A 22480-nucleotide genomic window follows, 5' to 3' on the forward strand; every position below is an offset into this window, starting at 1 on the left:
GGTGGGGCAGCAGGGACCAGTGGGCTCTCTCGGACCGGCTTGACCTTAGAGACATGGAACGTCGGATGAACCCGCATGGACTGGGGGAGCTTGAGCCTCACCGCCACCGGATTGATGACCTTCTCGATAGTGAAAGGGGCGATGAACCTTGGTGCCAATTTCTTGTTTTCAACCCGTAGAGGAAGGTCTCGGGTTGACAACCACACCTTCTGCCCAACCTGGTATGTGGGCGCCTGAGAACGACAACAGTTGGCATAGGAGGCATAATGTTCAGCAGAACGAAGGAGAGAAACCCGTGCTTGGGTCCAGGTGCGGTGACAACGACGGATGAAGGTCTGGACAGCCGGGCAGGAAACTTCTCTCTCCAAGGCCGGGAAGAGTGGAGATTGGTACCCATGTGCACATTGAAATGGAGAAAGACCCATGGTGGAGCTGGTCAGAGTGTTTTGAGCATATCCACAACATCTGGCAGACTGATGCCTCATCTCACTGATGCCTCCCAATACAGTACGTGGAAAGACTTTGGGGAAGCAACTCGGCAAATGTCGGGGTGCTCAAGGGGCAGCAATGGACCCAGGGCACAGCCAACCCACCAGTCACAGAGACGCGGAGATCCTCTTATTGAGGGGGTGTGAAGCTCATAGCTAAAGGGTGTCAAACCACAGTCATCTTGTCTGCCTTGTTCCAGAGAGGGACTCTTCAGCATGGATGCTCCGAGTCGGAGGGAGGCTTTGAAGGCTGCAAAACCCAAGCATAGGAGAGATCCATCCTATTGTGCTAGATCCAAGGGACCCAGTAACGAAGATTCTCATCAAAGTCATGGACCTGCCAAATACTCCTCACTTCAGTGGAATATACGGTTTTCAAGTCGCAGACCCAACAGGACCCAAACAGTTTCTGAAGACATCCTATACACAACCTTAGTGGAAGTAGAGGGGATCTTACACCAACAAAAACACTAGGGTGTGTGTCAGCTGACATCGCTAACCCTGACCCCATCACACCTAACATCCTGCTCATGGGGCAGCGGGATGTTGCGCTCCCTCAAGTGGCCTATGTCCCGGCATACATGGGGCGGCGGAGATGGCGCCACTGTCAGATGCTTGCGGATCAGTTTTGGATCCGGTTCATACGGACCTACTTGCCTCCCCTTCGGACCTGACAGAAGTGGCAAAATTCATCAGGTAACATAGCTGTCATCCTGATCATTGACCCATCGCTCCCCAGTGCTCAATGGCCCATTGGGAGGGTTGTTAAAACAGTCACCAGTCAGGATGGTTGTATCAGAACCGCAGAGGTCCTGGTGAAAGGTAAAGTCTACAAGAGACCAGTTGTTCACCTGATTCAGCTCCCTGCCCTTGGGGATGATACTAAAGACCTATACCTAATTTTGCACATTTGCTGCATGGATGTGGGGGCTGTTGTGAATTCTTCACGTTCAAAGAGCCCTGTAGTGGTCAATTTCTCCATACACCAGTTGCAGAGGTCTAATCCTCAACACATCCTAATTGACTTGCCCCATGCAACCCAAGGGGAGAAAGTTAAATTTCAAAGCTCCAAAGCTGTATAAGTTTATTCTGCCTAGCTATACCTCCCAGCACTGGAACAAAACTACAAAGAGCTTTGTGAGGCACTAATAGAAAATTTTTCCTTTACTGCTAACGAGATTGCAGAGATTACAGTCTTTGTTTAATTGTTTCAATGATTTATTGCACTCGATTTTTTTAATCGATTTGTTAAGTAGATCTTGAACAAAAAAAGAAATGAAAAATGCTCAGATGTTAAATGAACTCATGAATGGAATGTACATGCATGTCCGGGCACTCAGGATCTCAAGTGCCAGTCCTCATGCTTAGGCCGTTTCAGAGCAAAGGTAGACACTACCTTGAATCAATATAGTTTTTGGGGATTTAGATTTGGGATTTTGCTACGCATCACCATCATATATTTATGTTTCATCAATTCTCACCTCTGTGTCCAACTTTAGCCAGCAGGTGGAGCAGTGGTAGAAGGATGGTGTAGTTGGGACCAAAACTGTTGCTAGTGTTGACCAGTGCTTTCAACAAGGCCTCACTGCCACCTTTACTGATCAAATAATGGATACGATGATCTGTACCTGAAAAGAGACAAGTAGTGATTCAGTAAGAGAGTCTGTTCACATTGTTGTTGTTATACTCCCTCCTTAAGCACACTGGATTTAAATAATGTTCATTTTCAGCCTTAATTTGTCAAATATAGCTAAGTGGTCAAGGGCTGATATTAGCTCACCAGTAGACAGAAGTTCATCCAGGAGATTGAGGATATTCAAGGTGTTCTCCACATCCCCTTCATTCTGTAGAGAAAAAAATATATACTGAATGCAAAAGGTTATCCTATCTGTAATTAATGCCTATAACTTTCACTTCATGAAATGTATACAAGAGTATTAGATAAGACTAGAAAAGTGCTATATAAATAGTCAATTTACAGTCCATATACCTACCTTAGATAAGAAAAATGTTTGTGACAGTAGCTGTTGATAAGAAAGTTTTCAAGTGAGTGCTTCTTACACTCACTTGTGTGAGTGTAGGAAGCACTCACTTGTGTACGACACCTCTACTCGCCTGCTTTAAATATTGATGTCTCTGCACTTAAAAAAGTTTGATGTGTCCTGGTCCTGTGTGCACTGGTCTGTTTCTGTTTACATTAAGCTTTGGGTTTTCAGTGATAGACTTCTCACCTGCTAAACAGGAGCCCCGGGCTTATGAGGACAATTAATCAATAGCTATGAAGAAGTTTCACTTAAAATCACAAATGGGAATCAAGTGGTACCAGGGGAGAAGTTAGGGGATCAACAAAGTCAGTAGGAATCATCCTGTGGGGACCATTGGATCAGTGACAGAATTCAGGACCAATTCAGGATACTGTATTTGTATTTGTTTCAATATACAAAATAGCAGACAATTATGGAACTTGTGTTATATATATTTCTTTAATTTTACATGTATTCACAGAAATACATTTTCCCATCCTTTAATTTTCAGATCTTAATCAATCCAAAACAGCAGCTCTATGGAAAGCTGATCCTGTAGAAAACATGCAGAGTATCTATATCATATATTGTATTTATAATGTGCTTTTTTAGTCCTATAGACCACTCAAAATGCTTTACAGCACATTCACCCATTCACAGATTCATAAAGTCCTGATATTTACCGCATTTCATACACTGCCGGTAGAACCGCCAGGGGCCATTTAAGGTAAAGCGTCTCGCCCAAGTACACATCGGCATGTGGACTGGGGAAGCTGGGATCCAACTGCTGACCTTCAGATAGGTGGACAACCGACTCTACCTCCTGAGCCACAGCCCCGCAGCTACTGGTCTTTGTGAGTGGGTTTTGTGTATACTCCAATGTGAAGGCTCCTGTCTCCTTCAATGTGAGATGAGAGTTTCACCTCTCATCCAAGAGTTTTCTTCAAATCTTTTTTTAAAAGAGATATTTTTGGGGGGCATATTTAAGCCTTTAATGATAGGACATTATTCAGTGTGAAAGGGGGAGAGAGTGGGGGAAGACCGGCAGCAAAGGGCCAGGCTCGGAGTCCAACCCGCGGCTGCTGCTGGAGGACTCCACTTCTAAAGATAGCTCAGGTCTTTTGCCCTTTTCTATCCATGATTAGTCTTAGTGCCAGGAGAGAAAAAGAGAGGTGAAGGACTCTCAAGGTTAGAGAAGGCTTATGACTCGAATGACCCTAGTTAACACAGTTTCAACGATGGTCATTGAAACAGTCTGGAGCACCAACAAGCGCTGGCCACACTACAGAGGTTGAATACCTGTGTTTCACCACAACTTTGCTAGAACTGAAGAAGCCTCTTGGATGAAAGTTGAAACGTCTTCAAGAAACAACCACTAAGGCTGGCTTTACACGACCACGCTCCCTGGTGAAAACGACAAAATATTTTATCAGATGTGCCTTTCGTTTAGACGGCGACGTCATTTTTCGGGGGTTAAAAACGCAAAAAAGTGAAACCACACTCCAGAGTGGAAATCTTAAAAACGCTCCACCGTTGCGTTCCCATCTAAAGGGTTAACAAGGCAAAAGTGTGCTCTGATCTGCTCACGCTGGCTCTCGTCACGTACGCGTTTACGTCACCTCCTCCGCCTTCTCGCTGGCTCCGGCCGGCTTAGTCGTGGGCTGCGGTGGGCTTAGTGGGACGGAGCGCCTGGTGGGTTTGTGTCTCGGTGGTGTTGTGTGGCAGTGCTTCACAGTACCATCTAGCCACCTGGCATGCATACTACATCAAATTTCACACACTTTTGTGTCACCGTGTGCACGCAGATTTCCCCCAAAGATGCTCGCCTAAACGTGAAATAAAGAGTGGGAACGCAACGCCACTTTTTCGTTTTGTGTTCAGATCATTGTCGTGTAAAGACAGCCTAAGTCCAGTTGCACCTGATTCAATGCCCTTGTGTTAACTATGACCTGGATGAATGAGAATCTCAACAGACATGTCAACATTAGCAACTGTTTGTTAGCTTTCTCGAAAGTTAGCAGTTAACTTTAAATTTACAAATGTTCCAGAGCTAAATGGGCCTGTCTTCAAAATTCTTATCAAATTTTAACCAGAGTTCTTGATTGTTGGGAAAGATTTTGGTCGCATTTTTAAGGGTTTGTAGAGAGAATGAATTAAGAGTTAATGAGGTAACAAAGCTCGCCGTGGTTCGGTGAAATACAGACACCCTGAAATAAGGAGATATGAAGGAAAATATGTGAAAGAATAATTCCTCTACTGACATTTTTGAGTTAATTTATCAGGCTAAAAAAGATAAGAGATAGGACAGCTTCTGAAACGCAGCAAACTCACCACTTGCACAGACACACACCACATCTCCCAGCCTGTAACATTAATGTGCACTGTAGTGGGACAAGGGTGTAGAATGGGTTAGATTTACATTATGGCAGAAAGTCTATAGCTATCCATTAATGTCAGTTTTGGCATCTGCTAACAAGATGTATAGCTGTAAAGTTTGTCACCACCGCACTGCTGACTTTAAAACGCTTTGTGCCCATGTAAAAGAGAAACAGAAACGTGGCTAATTACAGGTTTCCATGCAGCATAGTCCCAGCAATTTCAGGACTTTTTCTGCATTAAAGTCCCCCATGGACAGAAATCACATTCCCTCTGTCTCAGACAATGAGGTCATTGTTTGGTGGCTGAGGCTGAATGGGTGCTCTGCATCTACTGCAACATTGCTGATTATAGAAAGAGCTGCAATATATTGAATGTGTTCCCCTTTAATTTGACCTTGCCTACAAATTCTTTGTGAGAGTCAATTTTATGTGTCCTAATCCTGTGCAAGAAGGAACAAAATGCATTGCTAAAAACAGGGTGAGTCGCAACACCGGAAAGACTGTGAAGAGGATAGCTGACAGTTATCAACAATAGAGTGGCATCCTTCCTTCGCCAGGTGACTGAGTTCGAGTGAAAGAACCCAGATCACTACTCTTTAAGTAGTTAATATATTAGTATATGTTATATCTCAACAATATTGTGTTATACTGACAGGTGTATGTTGTGTAACTTGTGTTACTAATTTATATCGGTATAATGATATTGCATTTATTTAGTTTCAGTACACATGCATGCATAATTTGAGAGTATAAACCCATACTCACGAGCGTGCATTTCAGCTCCACACATTGCAACTGCTAAACACTGTCAGAAAAACTCGCTCAACAAGTTGAGTTTTGACGGTTTGTAAACCTCATAATAAAGTTTCTATAACTCATGAGTTGTAAACAAAAACTAAACATAGCAATTTTCAGAAGAAATATAATTATTTGGTGACATTATATTGTATGCCATTGCTGAACGTTACGATTGGACCGCAATTTAGTAGGCTGCATTTTAAGATGTCCAAAGACGAGCCCAGCCCAAAGACTTTAGCTATGAAACTGTTTGTACCTTGAGGTTACAGTAAGCTGTTAAAATTCATGAGGATTTAAGTCTGTCACGTAAGACCAGACTGTTTTTTTCGATTGTTTGAAAAACAAATGTGTTCTGTGAACAAATTAAGTTAATTCTGTACATTTAAGTCAATGCATGCTGTTATTTATGTTATCATATAATCTGAAATATCATGAAATCATATTTCAAATGAATTTCTGTATTTGAATAGAAATGGTTTTGAGCAATGTTTGCAATTTGCAATGTTTTAAATAAAAAAATGATATTTGCAATAATTGGGTCTTTTGTGGATTGAATAGCAGAATAGCAGTGTTTAGTAGCATATACTGTACATATGCCCGAATTTCCCCATTGTGGGACGAATAAAGGTTTATCTTATCTTATCTTATACGTTAAGTTAATATGACTTAGATTGCAATGTCTGAAAATAAATAGTATTATATTAGAATAAAGTCTTGACAGTGATTTTACTGTAATATACAAATACAGCAACATGTAGTTACTGTAATAACAGAATGCAGTTATGATACTGTAAATTTTAATTACGTACGTAGAAGCCTTTTGAAATGTGTAACAGTGAACCTAAAGATCTGGGGTAAAGATAAATACCCATCCTGCAAGCAGTGGGGCAACCAACTGCACTTTGAACCACAGCCTTACTGGCTGTCCACGTAGCACTGGGAGAAGGTTGGTACAGATGGAGGCATCGCCAAATAGACAGACCTACAGAGGATCAAAACCAACAAACACCAAGAATCACCACCCAAATTTTCTAGCTTCTAGAGGGAAGGAGATAAGGCTCCTAGTGCAAGAACAATAGGATTCCATCCTCCATTTTGCACTTTGGTTCTAATTGGGAGACGCAAGTGGACTTGAAGAGGAGACTTGTCTTTCGAAAGGAGATGGCAGTGACATTGCTCCGAACAGACTTGGTCCTTTTATCCAGGACCACAAAGACATTCAAGTCTTCAACAGTGTGGGACTGCGATGCATGTAGCCTATTGATATACTGTACATTTTGAATCAGTGTACCCTTTTCTCAATCTACTTCCTTTTCTCAAGCGAAAATCAAAATTCTTTTTAAAAAAAAAGAATGGCTATTCAAACATTTTCTGACATGAAATAGATTGTTGTATTATTATTTAGTTGAATTTTTCTTCAAAAAGGAACTTCCCATCAAGGGTTCATATGGACAGGATTGCATGACATTCAGGGGTTTCACTCTTTAAAGGCAGAGTAGAAGAGACCCTGAATATTCCAGCATCTTATATGAAATTTACACCACAAAAAATGTAAATGAACCTCTAATAAATTTAAATGAACGTCTTAAATGTATTATGACACAAATATGAAAACACCTACAAACTATCTATTGAAAATGATACAGAATAATAATTTGATATACCATAGCGGAATGTATGTATTATTTTCACTAATAGTGTCTAATATAATATTGATTCCAGAAATCATATTCTTATTTGTTCTCTCTATAATCAGGACCAAAAGTTCAATCACTAAATGAAACAAAGGCATTTGTGTTATTTGGAAAGCGATGGGTGTTGCTCTGGTTTGACCAGACGCATACATTCCATTCATGTTTAAATCTCCATGTTTCTTTCTGGACCATTTATGAGAGACCAGAGAATATGCTCAGTGTTATTATTATTGTCATGTCATCCAGAGCCGGTCCTCCCTATACACTTACTATGCACATTGCGTAGGGCCAGCAAATTAAGCAAGGCCCCGCTTCCCCTCGTGTCAAAGCGAGTTTGTCAATAGTGACAACTTTAATGAGAGGGTGAAGCATAACTATCCTTCTTTGGCATGAGAAGAGAAAAAAACCCACAACAGCGAACTGCGGAAACAGCGGTCATGTAAATGTGTGTTCTCTCCTCTGATGACAGCAAAAAACATCGGGTAACTTACTTATAAATTGCAGCTCAGAAAAGATAACTGCGTAATGTGTAAACTTACATTCACATCCGTGTGCACGAAATGAAACTCGCGATTTCAAGCAGCAACCAGTGAGGAGCAGTCTAGACAATATATGGATATGATGGCACGCATAGCCACACATAATTTTAAATAGGACTGATACAAGCTGTAAAGCTATTGATTGAGATTGACTAAGAGATTGGCAATATGCATATCTCAGTAAATATTAACCATCACATATTCAGACAAGCCACTGTATAAATAGTATTTTACAATTGAAATGTATTAAAGGAAATCTGGGGGAGCCAGGGTGAATGGCTGATAACATTTATAATTAATAAATATTGTTATCTACAATTTATAGGTGCTATCCTTAAATTATTCAGTAGAGGATATGCTTTACTGTCAGTAAACATTGTTTGTTTATACCTCATTCTCTTCTATATAGATCTATTTATTCTTAGACCGACAGATGGAGCAAACTGTTTTTAAAGGAAGGAGGATTGTAGTGGAGCACTGGGGTGTCAGGTGTAACTGTGTGGCGATGGCAAAGGGTTTACATGGCTCACAAGGCAGAATTTTGCTCAGGGCCCCAGGACGGTCAGAACCGGCACTGATGACAGCCCACTTCTCAAGGCTCCAGTATCAACCACAAACCCAAATTATGAGAACATGATATACAGGGTACGCAATGTGGATCATCTTGGTGGACATTAGATATGTTTGATACAGAAATAACCCAAAGCAGAAATGCAATTTAAGAGAACAGGCCCACATAAATTACACCATTAATTTAAGCAAATGTTATTTTAAATATTACAAACAATGTTTATTATAGTGTTATTATTGGAAATGTTATGGACATATTTGTCATATGCAATACAGATTTTTTATTGGTACTTTTACTGTCTATAAATCTGTAATTTTATGGGTGTCTGTCAAATTATGAACTTTTTTTCCCTTTTCCTTTGCTTCATCTCTCACTTTCTGTAATGGAAGACATGTAGGTTTACAGCAGCATTACAAAAGTCCTGGGATCTCATTAATAAACGTGGCGTACCCACAAAACGGGGCTGGAAATGTGCTTACGCCACTTCCCACGCAAATGTTGTGATCTATGAAAAACAAACTTGACAGGAGAACTCTGACCCATGCGTACGGCGTACACACATTCTGGACGCAAGGGGAATAGGTGACAGATCGTGATGTAGTGAACTGAAGTCAGATTGTTGAAAGTAAACTTGAGAAGAACGATTATAAGTACTGATGCCTCACACTTTTTCCCCCCTCCATTGACCAACTCCTTTTACTTCCTCAACAGCAGCACATAACACAGAGAAACTTCCCCTTTGCCCTGAGACACTGAGCATTTATTGACCGACAGACTGAAACCTGCAAACTCACCACTGTTTCTCTGGACCTCGCTGCTCACTGACACACTCCATCAACCACCCCCCTCCCACCACTTTTTCTTTAGTTCTCCCACTGTCCGCTCTGTCCCACTGGCAGTTGGCAGCCGCAGCAACACGTCGCCACTCGCACTTCTTCTTTTTATTAGTGATCCGCTGCTGTTGCACCAAATAAGTTTGTTTTCCGGGCGTCCCCCGCCCTGCAGGCGTGTCCCCCTCACTACAGGCGTGTCCCCCTCCCTACAGGCGTGTCCCCCTCCCTACAGGCGTGTCCACCTCCCTGCAGGCGTGTCCCCCTCCCTACAGGCGGGTCCACCTCCCTACAGGCGTGTCCCCCGCCCTGCAGGCGTGTCCCTCCCACTACAGGCGTGTCCCCCTCCCTACAGGCGTGTCCCCCTCCCTACAGGCGGGTCCAACTCCCTACAGTGAGGACGCCTGACTACAAGCGTGTCCCCCTCCCTACAGGTGTGTCCCCCTCCCTACAAGCGTGTCCCCCTCCCTACAGGCGTGTGCCCCTCCCTACAAGCGTGTCCCCCTCACTACAAGCGTGTCCACCTCCCTACAGGCGTGTCCCCCTCCCTACAAGCGTGTCCCCCTCACTACATGCGTGTCCCCCTCCCTACAAGCGTGTCCCCCTCACTACAAGCGTGTCCCCCTCCCTACAAGCGTGTCCCCCTCCCTACAGGCGTGTGCCCCTCCCTACAGGTGTGTCCCCCTCCCTACAAGCGTGTCCCCCTCCCTACAGGCGTGTGCCCCTCCCTACAGGTGTGTCCCCCTCCCTACAAGCGTGTCCCCCTCCCTACAAGCGTGTCCCCCTCACTACATGCGTGTCACCCTCCCTACAAGCGTGTCCCCCTCCCTACAGGCGTGTCCCCCTCCCTACAAGCGTGTCCCCCTCCCTACAGGCGTGTCCCCCTCCCTACAAGCGTGTCCCCCTCCCTACAGGCGTGTCTATGTCAGTGTCGGAGAAGTGACGTTTTTTGTCCTTTTCTCAACTGACGAAACAAAAGAACAATTTTGATGCCAGGCTCATTAATATACGGATCAGCATTCATGAGGTGATTTGCATTGACTATTCATGGTTAAAATGGGCGTGTATGGGGCGGGATATGAGGCTGATTCACGTACGCACACTTGAAGGTGATCTATGATTAATGAAGGGAGAATTGCGCACAGGTGTGCGTATGCACGGTTTTATAAGTCTGAATATTTTTTGGCGTACACCATTTTTGGCTTTTGGGCCCACAAACACTTTTGGTATGGATCCTACGCACAGTTTTGTAAATGAGACCCCTTGCCTGTCAGGGATCATGCCAAGAGCTGTATAAATTTCTTTCCCTTGCTGAGCTTGCCCCGCCATGGTGAGGCTGCGTGTGTGTGTGTGTGTGTTTCCTCCTTGGCACCTGGCTTCACAAATGTTCCTGACATGTAATGAGCTCCTTCATTAATAACAGCTGTGGCCCTCCATGCTTTCATCACCAGATGGTTGGACCCGCTCAGTGGTGCTGCACACGGTCAACATTCCTGTAAGTCGCAGTACTAGTGATTTATTCTTGTGGATCTGCTGGACACTTAGGCCACTGTTTTGCCCTAGACCCGACCTGTCTGTCCTGCTCTCATGGAGATTGCCTTGCCTGGAAGCCTCAGCCTTCCGCCCCAAGCCGTTTGCCTGCCTGACTGCCTGGTCCTTACTCACCAGCCACCCTGCTCAGTATAACAATTTCTGTTCAATATCCTATGACAAGTTTTTGTATTAAATACTTAAAAAATTCTCCTTGTGTCTCTGGTCTGCATTTGAGACCTTTACCTTGTGAAACATAACACTGGCCTATATTAAATACGAACTGAAAGCTGGTGTTGATGTAATTTCCCTCTGCCATGACCTTGGCAAGCAGTAGTGCTGAGGAAGGATTGATTTCAGGATCTGGTAAGCCACTTTGTGTTGATACATGGAAAACTATGACACAGGCTTAGGGTTGCTGCTATCCACCTACTCAACATGTACTTAAATTGAGCAGCTTATTGTTAAAAAAAGATAAATAATTTGCAATATGACTGTAACAGCCCTTTCTGTGACCTCTAGACTTCCCCAGGGTTTCCTGTTTGTTTCCCTGTCTGTCATTCCCTGTGTCCCCTCCTCCTGGTGTGTACGTATGTTTCTCAGCAGGGGCGTGGCTCAGCGATCCCCACCTGGTACACCTGACTCTCATCATCATCGAGCTCAGTACAAGAACCCCGGCTCTCCACTCACTCGTCGCCAGATTGTTCCGCTCTCTATGTGGTAACTCTTCAGGCCCTCGTATACTAGTGAAAGTAAACTTTACTGATCTGTTGTTTTGACTTCACTGATATCATTCTCACCTATGCCTCCTTCACCTCCAGTAATTGCCATAACCGGAGCTGAGCCTGCCTCTGCTGCGTCCTGTCCCCACCAACTACCATTCGCTCCAGCCTGCACCAGTTCTCCACCAGCTCCCCACCACCAGACGCCATCACCTTCCACCTGGATTCCATCTCTCCTGTTCATCTCCACAATACACTCGGCCTGCAAGTACCCAGACTGGCTAAAGGCCAAATAAAGAACTTTATTGTACTCAGCCAGTGTGTTGTCTGAATCTGCCTTGGGGTCTAAATAACTCAAACTGAATTGTAACAATGACACTAACATTGCTTATCATTAGCATTGCTTAACACTGCTGAAAGCTGATGTTTCTCCATCAATATGGTCATTGCTAAAGAGTTCTACAATAGTGAAATCAGGTACCACACTGTAAATGATTTCTTTAAATTTACAGCACGATTTCAACAGTATTGATAAGTTATTTGTTAAAACAGCACTTTACTGTTAATAAAAATGACAATCTGTAAAATTAAACTATTGCTTTGTGTTTTTTACAGCACAATGCTGTATTGCTAAAATACAGCACTTAACTGCAGAGTAACTTAAATAACAGTGTCATACAGTTTTTATTGCATTCTGGGAAGAGAAAATTCACCAGCACATGTGGAGCTGGGATCCATTGTTTTCTTCATCTATCCCCATCTGTGTAATTATTTGGTATCAATTTTATTCACTCCATAAATCAGTGAAATGTCTATCAGTGATGTTTCCAGGTTGTTTCATTATGGAATATGTGCATGTGTCATCATAGATGGATTAGGCAGCTAGCTAGAGTTTCATAGACTGCTTAGTCAGAAAACATATTGCTCATTTTTATGTCTAAGTTACCTTGTGAACACAATTTTGCCACTTAATTAAGCATAATAGTCTTGACAGTGTGGAATAAACCCTGAGAGAGGAACAAAGGCTGAACGGGGCAAAGTCACCAACAAGAAGACAACAATAGTCAATCCACGTGTCCACTCTGCTGAGGAGACTCATGGACTTCGATTGGGACTTCATCTACAATGGTGAGCTAATTCAGCCCCATAACTCACATGTGTGAAAACCCCAGATTGTCTTGTTTCTCTAATTCTTATAACTCATTCATTTCTCTCTCTTACACAGAGTCAGAGGTGGTTTGAGAGGACCAGAAGTCGGTCACTCCTCTGCCATCTTTCAACTCTTGGACTTCTGCACTTTCACTTAAGTACCTTATTAGAGCCTATTATTATTAGAAAAATTATATAACGGTGGTGTTCATTAAATTCTCATTTGAATTTAAATTATTTTGACACAGCATTATATTGACCAAGGTTTTTGTTAGTACTAATTTAATATTTCATTGTTCTGCATGTGCAGTTTGCAACTTTTTATTGAGACAAAAAGTAAAATACAATAAGAGGTTGTGATATTGTAATTATATAATTGAAAAATCTGTGATTTAGCTCTTGACTTTCAAAGAACATTTTGTTGTGGTTTGTCTATTTGTGTTTTCCTTAACAAAAGTTGCTTTACATATGTAGTGTGTCTATTACCTAACTAGTATTTAAACTACCTCTGGATTAATTTGGGTAAAAAAACATTTGTATTAAAAAAAAGGTAAACGGTCAGTCAGTCAACTGTAAGCTACTGTAAAATTTAAAAAGAAAACAGCCAGCGAGTCAGTTTACTGTAAAATACCGTGAAAATAATCAAAAAACAAGTTCATACTATATTTTGGAATAACAGTACAAAACTGTAAATTTTAGTGACAGTAGATGAATGTTATTTTACAGTATCATAATGGCAACACTGCTGCCAGCTGATTACTGTTATTTTACGAGGAAAACATTTAATAGTGCAGTCAAATATATTCAGGTTCATTTTTTTGACCTTGGAAATAGAAGTTTGAAGCAAAACATTCTTAACTCAAGGTCCACTTATTCGATTTCCTCTGGAACTTTTGGTGACGTCTTGTGTCCCTCATCAGTAGATGGAGTTTGTTGTGGCTTTGAAGAATTCTACAAAGTGGAGCTTGAGATAAAACATTTTTTTGTCAAACTAGTGGTTTTCCTCTGTCCCTGACTTTGTGACCACCCATGCTTTCCTGATAACTAGACCAGATAACTAACTTGGAGAAAAAACACCCAGACTCCATGATCATTTTTCTTGGGGCGTTTCACAGAGCAAGCCTCAGCCACGAACTCCCAAAAGACAGACAGCATATTAAGTCTCCCACCGAGGACGGTCACACGCTAGACCACTGCTACACTGTAATAAAGGACGCATATCGCTCTGTTCCCCGTGCAGCCTTGGGACTCTCTGATCACTGTCTGGTTCATCTTCTCCCGAAGTACAGGCAGAAACTGAGCCCTGCTGAGCCTGTGATCAAGACTGTGAGGAGATGGACCGACAGAAAAGCTGGAGTTACAGGCCTGCTTTGACTGCACTGTGACCTTCTGCACATACAACAACAATAGACCCTGGTTGACTGAAAACTCGCAGTGTGGGACAGGATTCCATACGACCAGGCCAGAAACACACTGACAAAGGAGATCAGAGTGGCGAAGCAGTGCTACACTGACAAGTTGAAGGCCAGAACAGCTTTTTTCTACAGGCCATTATTCTGATGAAGAGTAGTTTGTTAATTATGCCATATTTATTTCCAGTATTCTACCTTATGTATATTTAATAATCTGTTATTATCCATAGTTGTTCCTGCATCTTTGCACTTTGCACTAGCGTCTTCCGACAACTTTATTGCTCTCCTTTTATTTAGAATTTATTATTTTCTATGTCATGTTTATACCTGTACATAGTAACTAAATGTTTATGTTTGTTCAGCACTTTTGTCTTTTGATGTGGATGTGTAGTTCGTTTCATTTAACTGATAGACCACAGAAAACCGGAGTCACATTGCTTGTATTTTTACTCATGCTTGGCCAATAAAGCTGGTTCTGATTCTGACATTACCATTTCCGATATCCATATTAAACATGGCCAAAGCTTCACCTAATGATATAAAGTTGTGTAAAGGTAATCCCTGTAAGGAAAACAACTAAAGTTAGCTTATTGCAGATTTCTTTATAAACTCGTGTAATTCTAAAAGGTTTGAGTAGGATTATCGGTATTTGATGTCCTCAGGTTTTCAAACAAATCATAGTTCAGTTTTACTATAGAGCCACTTGAAGACAACAGAATAATATTTTACTAGCGAAGTTAGCTTTTGAATTTACTAACAGCAGACATTTTCCAGTTCATTCAGCATTTGAGCATTTCCCCACATGTACAGCTCTTTACAGGTAATTTATAGAAAAGTTCAATATACGAATTGAGGTTGACATACTAAATCCACTGTTATGTGACACTGTAATCTTTGTTAATGCGAAAGTTTGTGATATCCCCTCTCATATTCTGGATCATAGTAGGTCTTAAAATTGAGCATATGAATTTGAGAACTAACCATTTCCAGTAAATTAAGTTTTATTTTATAAAGTTTTGTTTATCCAATTTTACAGTTTGCTTTCAGAATTCCCACACTAGTAAGAGGATGAATTGTTGCTCAGATGGCCAATCATAGGAAAGTGGGTTTGAGGCCTCTCAGGAAGGCCAAGGCCAATTTCGCTTGTTAGTCAGAGGCTAAAATGAAGTGCTGCACTACAGGCAGAACAAATCTTGCAAAGGTTCAGTAGAGGAGTTTCAGAATAAAAAATAGAGAAATGAACATAACCAGACCTCTTTGAGTGCTGGTTCATCTGAATTAAATAACAATAATTTAAAAAAAAAACTTATTTCCCCACTTACCAGTAATGTTGAGTCATACAGATTTTGGTTTTACAGTATTTCAGACAGATGTTAGACATCTCCTGCACTGCACTTCTTTCAAAATATAAGAATTCAAACTACCACTTGAGTAATTCGATTTCCGGTTGAGTTTCTTTTCCATCATGAGTAGGTCTCCCTCCTCCTTTAATAATGGAGGTCAACTATGAGTGAAAATACTGTACTCGTTGACCAACAGATCCTCAAATCTGCTGGGAATACATGACTAATTATAGTGTCTATGGTCTCATCACATAATGCCCTCAGTGGCTCAAATGACAATCTTACATAGTGTGCATTTTAAAACTAATACAGCATGGAAGTTTTATAATATTCATGTATTTGATTAAACCTTTGCAAATATCAAAAGTTGGAACTATTATTCTGACTCTACAGTACTGTATTCATGTATGTTAAAAATAGTTAACTTCTAACTAAAAAGTCAAACTTGAAAATTTAGCCATGTGATTCCAACATTGTATTTAAAATAGAAGGACCAGTAGTAAAATGCATATTAGAGCCTACCTGCAGACCGGAAAGTAGGACCTCTAAGCAGCTGGAGGTGCTTCGGGAGGCCGTCATTCTTAGTCGCCCTTGCTCTGTGCCAGTCAGTCAGCTGGTCAGAAAGACAAACGGATAAAGGTAAACAAACTGTAAAACAGTCAAACAGAAAAAAAGAGAAAAAAGATAGTAGCACTCGGCCGGCCAGATATCGTCAATCAGAGAGTAGACGGGAGATATCCGAAGAGCGTCATGTGCATGTCGCCCCCTCTCTCTCTCTGTCTCACTCACTCACTCACACACACACACACACACACACACACACACACACACACACACACACACACACACACACACACACACACACACACACACACTCACACACACACCACATAAAGCATATGTCTCGTTTTCTCTCTGTCACCAACACAGATGTCCACATGCAACATTGCTACTGTGTCTAACAAGAGAGAGAAGTGACACAGACTCCTCTAAATGAAATTTACTGGGCCATGCAGGGAGTGTGTGTGTGCGGACGCAGATTCTGTGTATTTGTAGGTGACTTCTTGTATAATATCTGATTAGTATTTTTTACTCCATCTTACGGTGGTTCTTGTTGCAGTACAAATACAATATATTTCTATATTGGTCATATGCTTTCTGTTGTAGAATACAATCATGAGGCTCTGTTCTTGTTGAAAAAACACGATTGAACACTATAAGAAAAGGTGGTTAAATGTGTCTGTTGTTGTGTCTGAGTGCATGCACATGCCTGTGCATGTGTAACCCTATCCCCACAGGATATAGCGCTCCAGAAAACATTTGTGCTATGGTGTTGAGAAGGCTGCCACTAAAAAAAGGCCTTGACAAGACAAGTTCGGCAGCTGCAGGACACAAGCTATAGTCAGAAGCCTATCCGCAATGACTAAGGGTTGATGGCTGATATCAAATTAAACTCTGACACAGAAAAATGGCAAGTATTCAGTCATTTATGTTACAACTATCACAGGGACAACGTGTTTGAAACCAGTAAACAGAACTTGCCATTTATGAAACTTATGTTTACAAGGCTTTACATACACGTGGCAGTTCTGTCTATTAGGTATCTGTCTATTAGGTATTGGAAACATCTGCGGTATTACAGTATAAATCCAAATCAATATTATGTTGATTTTTCAACGATCCTTTGAATAAAATTACAATAAAAGTCTAGTGGTCAAAGGTAATGAAGAACAATAGTAACGTATTGTAATAGCACTGAAAAACCTTAGCGATGAGTAGAGTAGGGAACCTTCACATTCACAATCATCCAATAACTCACTCTCAAAAAAACACTCAGTATAGAGTGTCACAGAGAAACGGGAAACGTCCCGCAGAAAAGGATGAAAGAGCAGGGGGAGGACCACGAATCTGCAACTCAGATGTTTCCCACTGCCATTCCTCTGTGCAGAGCCATGGAGGATGGAATTCTTCTGGTGCTCTGATAGGATTTCCCATGGCCGGCCGGCCAACAGGCGCTGCAGACGTGGGAACCATGACACGCCCTTGTCCTCCCGAGCTATCAGGACAGCTGTTCTTCCTGCTTTTGGTTCAGGAGCTGACTAAACAATGGAACTGGTCGGAGAGCATAAAGGTGCATTTGTTGATTGTGAGGGTTAACCTGGGACAGACACTTTGTCCTCCTGAGCTGGGAAGAGGGGGGTTTGGAAACCAAGAGAGACCTGAAAGGAGGAGGAAAATAGATGTTAAGAGGCGGCTGCATTTGTACAGAAAAACCTATGGAAAAAAGTTAAAGAATTCAAATAGGGAAATAAATAAACAGTGGGAATTTGACTTGATGAGAGACTCACATGGAAGGTTCATATTGAAATGCCAAAAAATTATACATTCAATGAGAGCAATAGCTGGTTGCAACTGGGGAGCAGATATAAAGAAGCATTGATTTCCAAATGTCCATTGTTATGCAGATGATACCCAGCTGTATTGATCTATAAAGCCAGATGAAACTAATCAGGTAGGCACACTTCAGGATTGTCTTAAAGCCCCAGTGTGTAATTTTTGTACTTTAATGATGGTAAAGATGCAAACTACAACCAACTGATCACTCGACAGGGACACTTTATGGTGGCACACCGCTAATTCAATTTCCGGTTTTCGGCAGTGCGGAAAATTCAACCTGAATGCGTTGATTCCCGGACCATTTTGTGTAACCGTATTCAACACAACATAGCAAAGATGGCGACTCACACGGAGGTAGGGTCTACCTAATGTAACTATACTTAACTCATTCCAAGTTGATGAAAAAACATTGGTTCTTTGCTGCAGGTGATTATACATGTATGAACACATACTCATGGACAATATATTCAATTTCTGTGAACAAGTTATTCTAAATATTACACACTGTAGCTTTAAAGACATCAAGGCCTGGATGACCTAAAATTTTTACTTCTAAATTCAGACAGACTCAGAGATACATTATCTGAACATGTAGTTAGGTAAAGATAGCTCATGCTCAGACACAATTTATGTAGATGGGGAGATCAACTCAGGATCAGGGATGACCAGCAGAGGTAAGTCTTCAATCCCACCTGAAGTGTACTCTGATAATATTGCACCTCTTGTAATGTCAGCCAGCAGGCTTGACATTTACAACCAGAAAGGAATGCACAAAGAAACAAACAAGGACTGCTATTTGAAAAGGACATCAATATCCTCGTCTTCCAGCTTAAGGTGCAATGCAGATATAGTTTGATTAGTACCTGTCTGCCGCCACATGGCTGGGCAGAAACAACCGTGGTCCCTCTCTGTGTTGGCTTAAAAGAAGTAGAGTAAAATTTTGCTGACAGTTGCCTCCAGCTATAAAACTATAAATCTAAAAATGCTTATATGTTGGGGTTAAAAAAGGTATAGTTTTGAGAGTGGTTAGAGCAATCTCTTCACACGACTCCATCCTTTTGGATATCATCTACAGAAATGTGGACTTTGCAAAAGGGATTGGGAATAAAGACTGCTGCCAAAGGCTAGTAAGTATAGTAATGTCAGTAAAATAAAGTATGTAATATTATATTGCAATAATCATATGTATAATCATTCTGATATTCTGTTGCATTCAGGAATGAAGATGAAATCAAGTGAAACAAGGTTGTTACTTAAAAGCAATATTTTATTTAATATATTCGAAAGGGCCCATATTGTACACCTTTCTGGTGTTATATTTGAATTTTTGATATCCTTAAGAAGATATATTTGTTTTTTTTAGCTCCAAAAAACATCTCAATATGGTTTTATAGCTCTTTTCACAGGAGCTCTGCAAAGAATCAGGTCTTTTTGGCCTGTCTAATTAATATTACATGAGCCTCTTTTCTGATTGGCCGACCGTTTCTGAATGACATACGGCCAGGCCAACCACAGGTAAGATGTTGTTGACGACATGAGACAACCAACCACCTCACGTGAGTGGCGTAACTCCCGTCGTGAATGGGGCAGTGAATGGAGTCTGTGCATAGTACGAAAGAAAGAGAGAAGAGCTGCGCGCAGCAGTAATCCTAATCAAAACAGTCTGTAAACTAACCGATGCAAAATTCATCGGTTACCAGTGTCACAGGCCGTGGCATAAGACGCCAGAGCGAACTGCTTCCAAAGCAAACTGCTTAGCGACCGGACGTCGGACAAAGTTGCAGGCATTCCTGCGTTTCCTCGGCATTTCGTGTTGTTGATATCTCAGCGATGGAATGACGGGTGGGTCGTGCCGGCGGAACGGCTGAAGGTGGTGACTGTGTAGCTGCTGTGTAGCTGCTGTGTAGCTGTGACATCACATTTTGCGGAAGGCCTGGAACATCATAAAAACAAGCAGTTGCTGAATGCAGGGTGTGTGTATTTGTCTGTTTATTGTCCGTTTTGACACTTTTTCGCTACTTACATAGCCCTAGACTTTATTTATTATGAAAAAAGCCAGGAAATCTCAATGTTTTACTATATGGGCCCTTTAAACTAAATGCTGATTGCTAACCAGACACAAAAAGATTTTTTTTTCAACAAACTGTACAATAAAGATATATATATTAAGTAAAACTATATAAGAATGGGCAATGTGACAAGTTGTGCAATGAGTTGCTGAGATTAACAGCTGTGCAGGATGTTCAGGAGAAGTCAAAGTTGTGGAATGAGCGATGATCTGTGTGCGTTTAATGAGGGTGTCTCTGATCTTGTTGATAAGGCTGGCTGCAGAGGGGAAGAAGCTATTCTTATGGTCTGAGGTTTTGGTCCTGATGGGCCGCAGCCTAACAAAGTGTCACAAACAGCAGCGTACCAGACGGTGATGGAGGAAGTGAGGATGGACTCGATGATGCCCGTGTAGAAGTGCACCATCAATGTCTCTGGCAGGTTGAATTTCTTCAGCTGCCAGGAAGTACATCCTCTGCTGTGCTTTTTGATGAGCTGATGTTCAGCTCCCACTGATGATGGTGCCCAGGAAGAGGAAGGACTCCACAGTGCTGACGGGTGTCATGACCTGGCTCAGGTGATCATAACAAAGAGGGAAGACGACACCATGTTTAATGTTTAAACAATACTTAATGAAACCCAATTAGACCAAGTGATATAATCAAAATTGGCTATTTACAGAATGGGCTGTGGAAATCAGTGAAGTCAGTGGTAAAGGTTGTGCAAGAGTGAAAGCTGTGTGTGTGCTGGTGTAAACATAACAACAAAGCTTTTAAAAGCATAACCAAACCAACCCAAACTGAACTGAGGTGTGCCTGTGGAGACAGCCAGAGCAGAGACAGAGAGTTGGACGACACTGCAGCTTAAGTAACGTCGGCAAACCGGCCCCAGGTGTGCTGAGATACTGCTAAATAGTGACCTGCAAATGGGAGGGGACAGGTTAGAGACACGCCTCCACAATGACACCACAGGGGCATCACATTCCCCCCCTTAAGATGTGGACCACGAAGGGATCCACGAAACACCAAAAATAGCATCCACCAACAGGCACACAAACAACAAAAACCAAAACACAGCCCAGTTGTGCTTCAGCCTCAGCTGTTTCAGAATCTGCTTGAACATATGAGAAGTGAAGTTAGAAGCCTGATCACTCTGAATGACACATGGAATACCGAAAGCGGAAATAAACTGGGTTGGGGCCCTTACTACTGACTTAACTGAGATTGAGCACAAAGGAAATGCTGCAGGGTATCTTGTAATTTGGCACATCACAGTTAGCATGTATGCACAACCAGACCTGGAAGGAGGCAATGGCCCCACAGAGTCTATGATCAAATGCTCAAAAGGTTGACGCATGGCTGGAATGGGACTAAGAGGAGCAGGTTTAATTACCCGGCCGGGTTTCCCAGTAAGCTGGCAAATGTGGCACGACTTCACACACTTTGCAGCGTCACGTTTCAACCGAGGCCAAAAGAAGTAGCGTTGCACACAATCATATGTTTTTTTAAAGCCCAAATGTCCACAACCATTGATGTGCAGTCTACAACATTACATCACGTAAACAGCTTGGCACCACCACCTGATAAATGGCCTCACCCACAAAGTCACCATCACAGGGCACCCACTTGCGGACCAGCAAGTCTCCTTGAACCAAGGACCCCATGGCTACGTCCCTGGTTTTATCAAAAAGAAGCACTTCATCCCACAATGCAGACAAGGAAGCATCAGCTGTCTGGCTCTTCACCCAGTCCTTCTGTGACACAGATGATGGGAGATAAGGCAGTGGGACAAGTGCCTCACTTGACCTAGGTGGGTCAGGAGCAGATTCTTTACGGGTTTGTGCAGGTGTGACAGCACATGCTGGAAAAATCCCTGGCAAAACCAGACTACTTTCCTCTAATTTCACAGACACCAATGGCTTCGAAAAAAAACAGAGGGGGCGGTGGAACATCATTACCCAAAACCATATGGACACCTTCAATTGGTAACTCAGGGCGCACCCCGACAGTAAAAATGCCCTGCACGAGCTCACAGTCCAGCTCCATAACATGGCGGGGCACAGGAATCCAACCCATCTCCATTCCTCTCATCAGTACATAATCACTTGTTGCCGTCTCAGGTGTAAAAGGCAACACAGAGTCCAAAACAAATTACTGTTCGCCCCTGTATCCCTGTATAGTAACTTGATTGAAACACGTTTGTCACTACCAACCAATGACACCACAGCATCAGCAATAAAAGCCTACAAGTCCAGTTAAATCACGGACAAACTCGACATTGGTCTGCTTATCCCCCTTTACCTATTTTTTTTTTTTTGAACATGCTTCAGGAACAAACTCATATACCTTTAGCACAGCTGCTTTCACTTCCTCATAATCCAAGTCATCCTCCCCACATACAGCTGAATAGGCCTCCTGGGCCCTCCCAGTAAGGACACACTGAAGCATAAGCATCGGCAACATGTTCAAAGAGAGCGAAAAAACAACATGGTCACGTACATTAGACCTCGGCACTAAACGCCAGTTAGCAGCAACATCAAACCACCCGTTGCAGCCAATG

General features: G+C 42.2%; 1 protein-coding gene and 1 long non-coding RNA gene across 2 annotated transcripts in view; one reads left to right on the top strand and one right to left on the bottom strand.

The window, feature by feature from the left end:
• LOC118315632 (cytosolic carboxypeptidase 4) overlaps positions 1–16257 on the bottom strand; it is a 75118-nt gene extending 58861 nt beyond the window's left edge. The window contains 3 exon segments of the mRNA XM_035643072.2: positions 1970–2116; positions 2269–2332; positions 16001–16257. Coding sequence (XP_035498965.2) covers positions 1970–2116; positions 2269–2332; positions 16001–16057 — 268 coding nt within the window. The 5' untranslated portion in view covers positions 16058–16257.
• On the top strand, positions 7641–11566 carry LOC118315633. The gene is made up of 3 exons (XR_004794891.2): positions 7641–7864; positions 10774–10817; positions 10886–11566. It is a non-coding gene; the product is annotated as an uncharacterized LOC118315633 (long non-coding RNA).
• Positions 16258–22480: the final 6223 nt, after the last annotated feature.

Source organism: Scophthalmus maximus, chromosome 7 (genome assembly GCF_022379125.1).
Source record: "Scophthalmus maximus strain ysfricsl-2021 chromosome 7, ASM2237912v1, whole genome shotgun sequence".
NCBI classification, from domain to species: Eukaryota; Metazoa; Chordata; class Actinopteri; order Pleuronectiformes; family Scophthalmidae; genus Scophthalmus; species Scophthalmus maximus.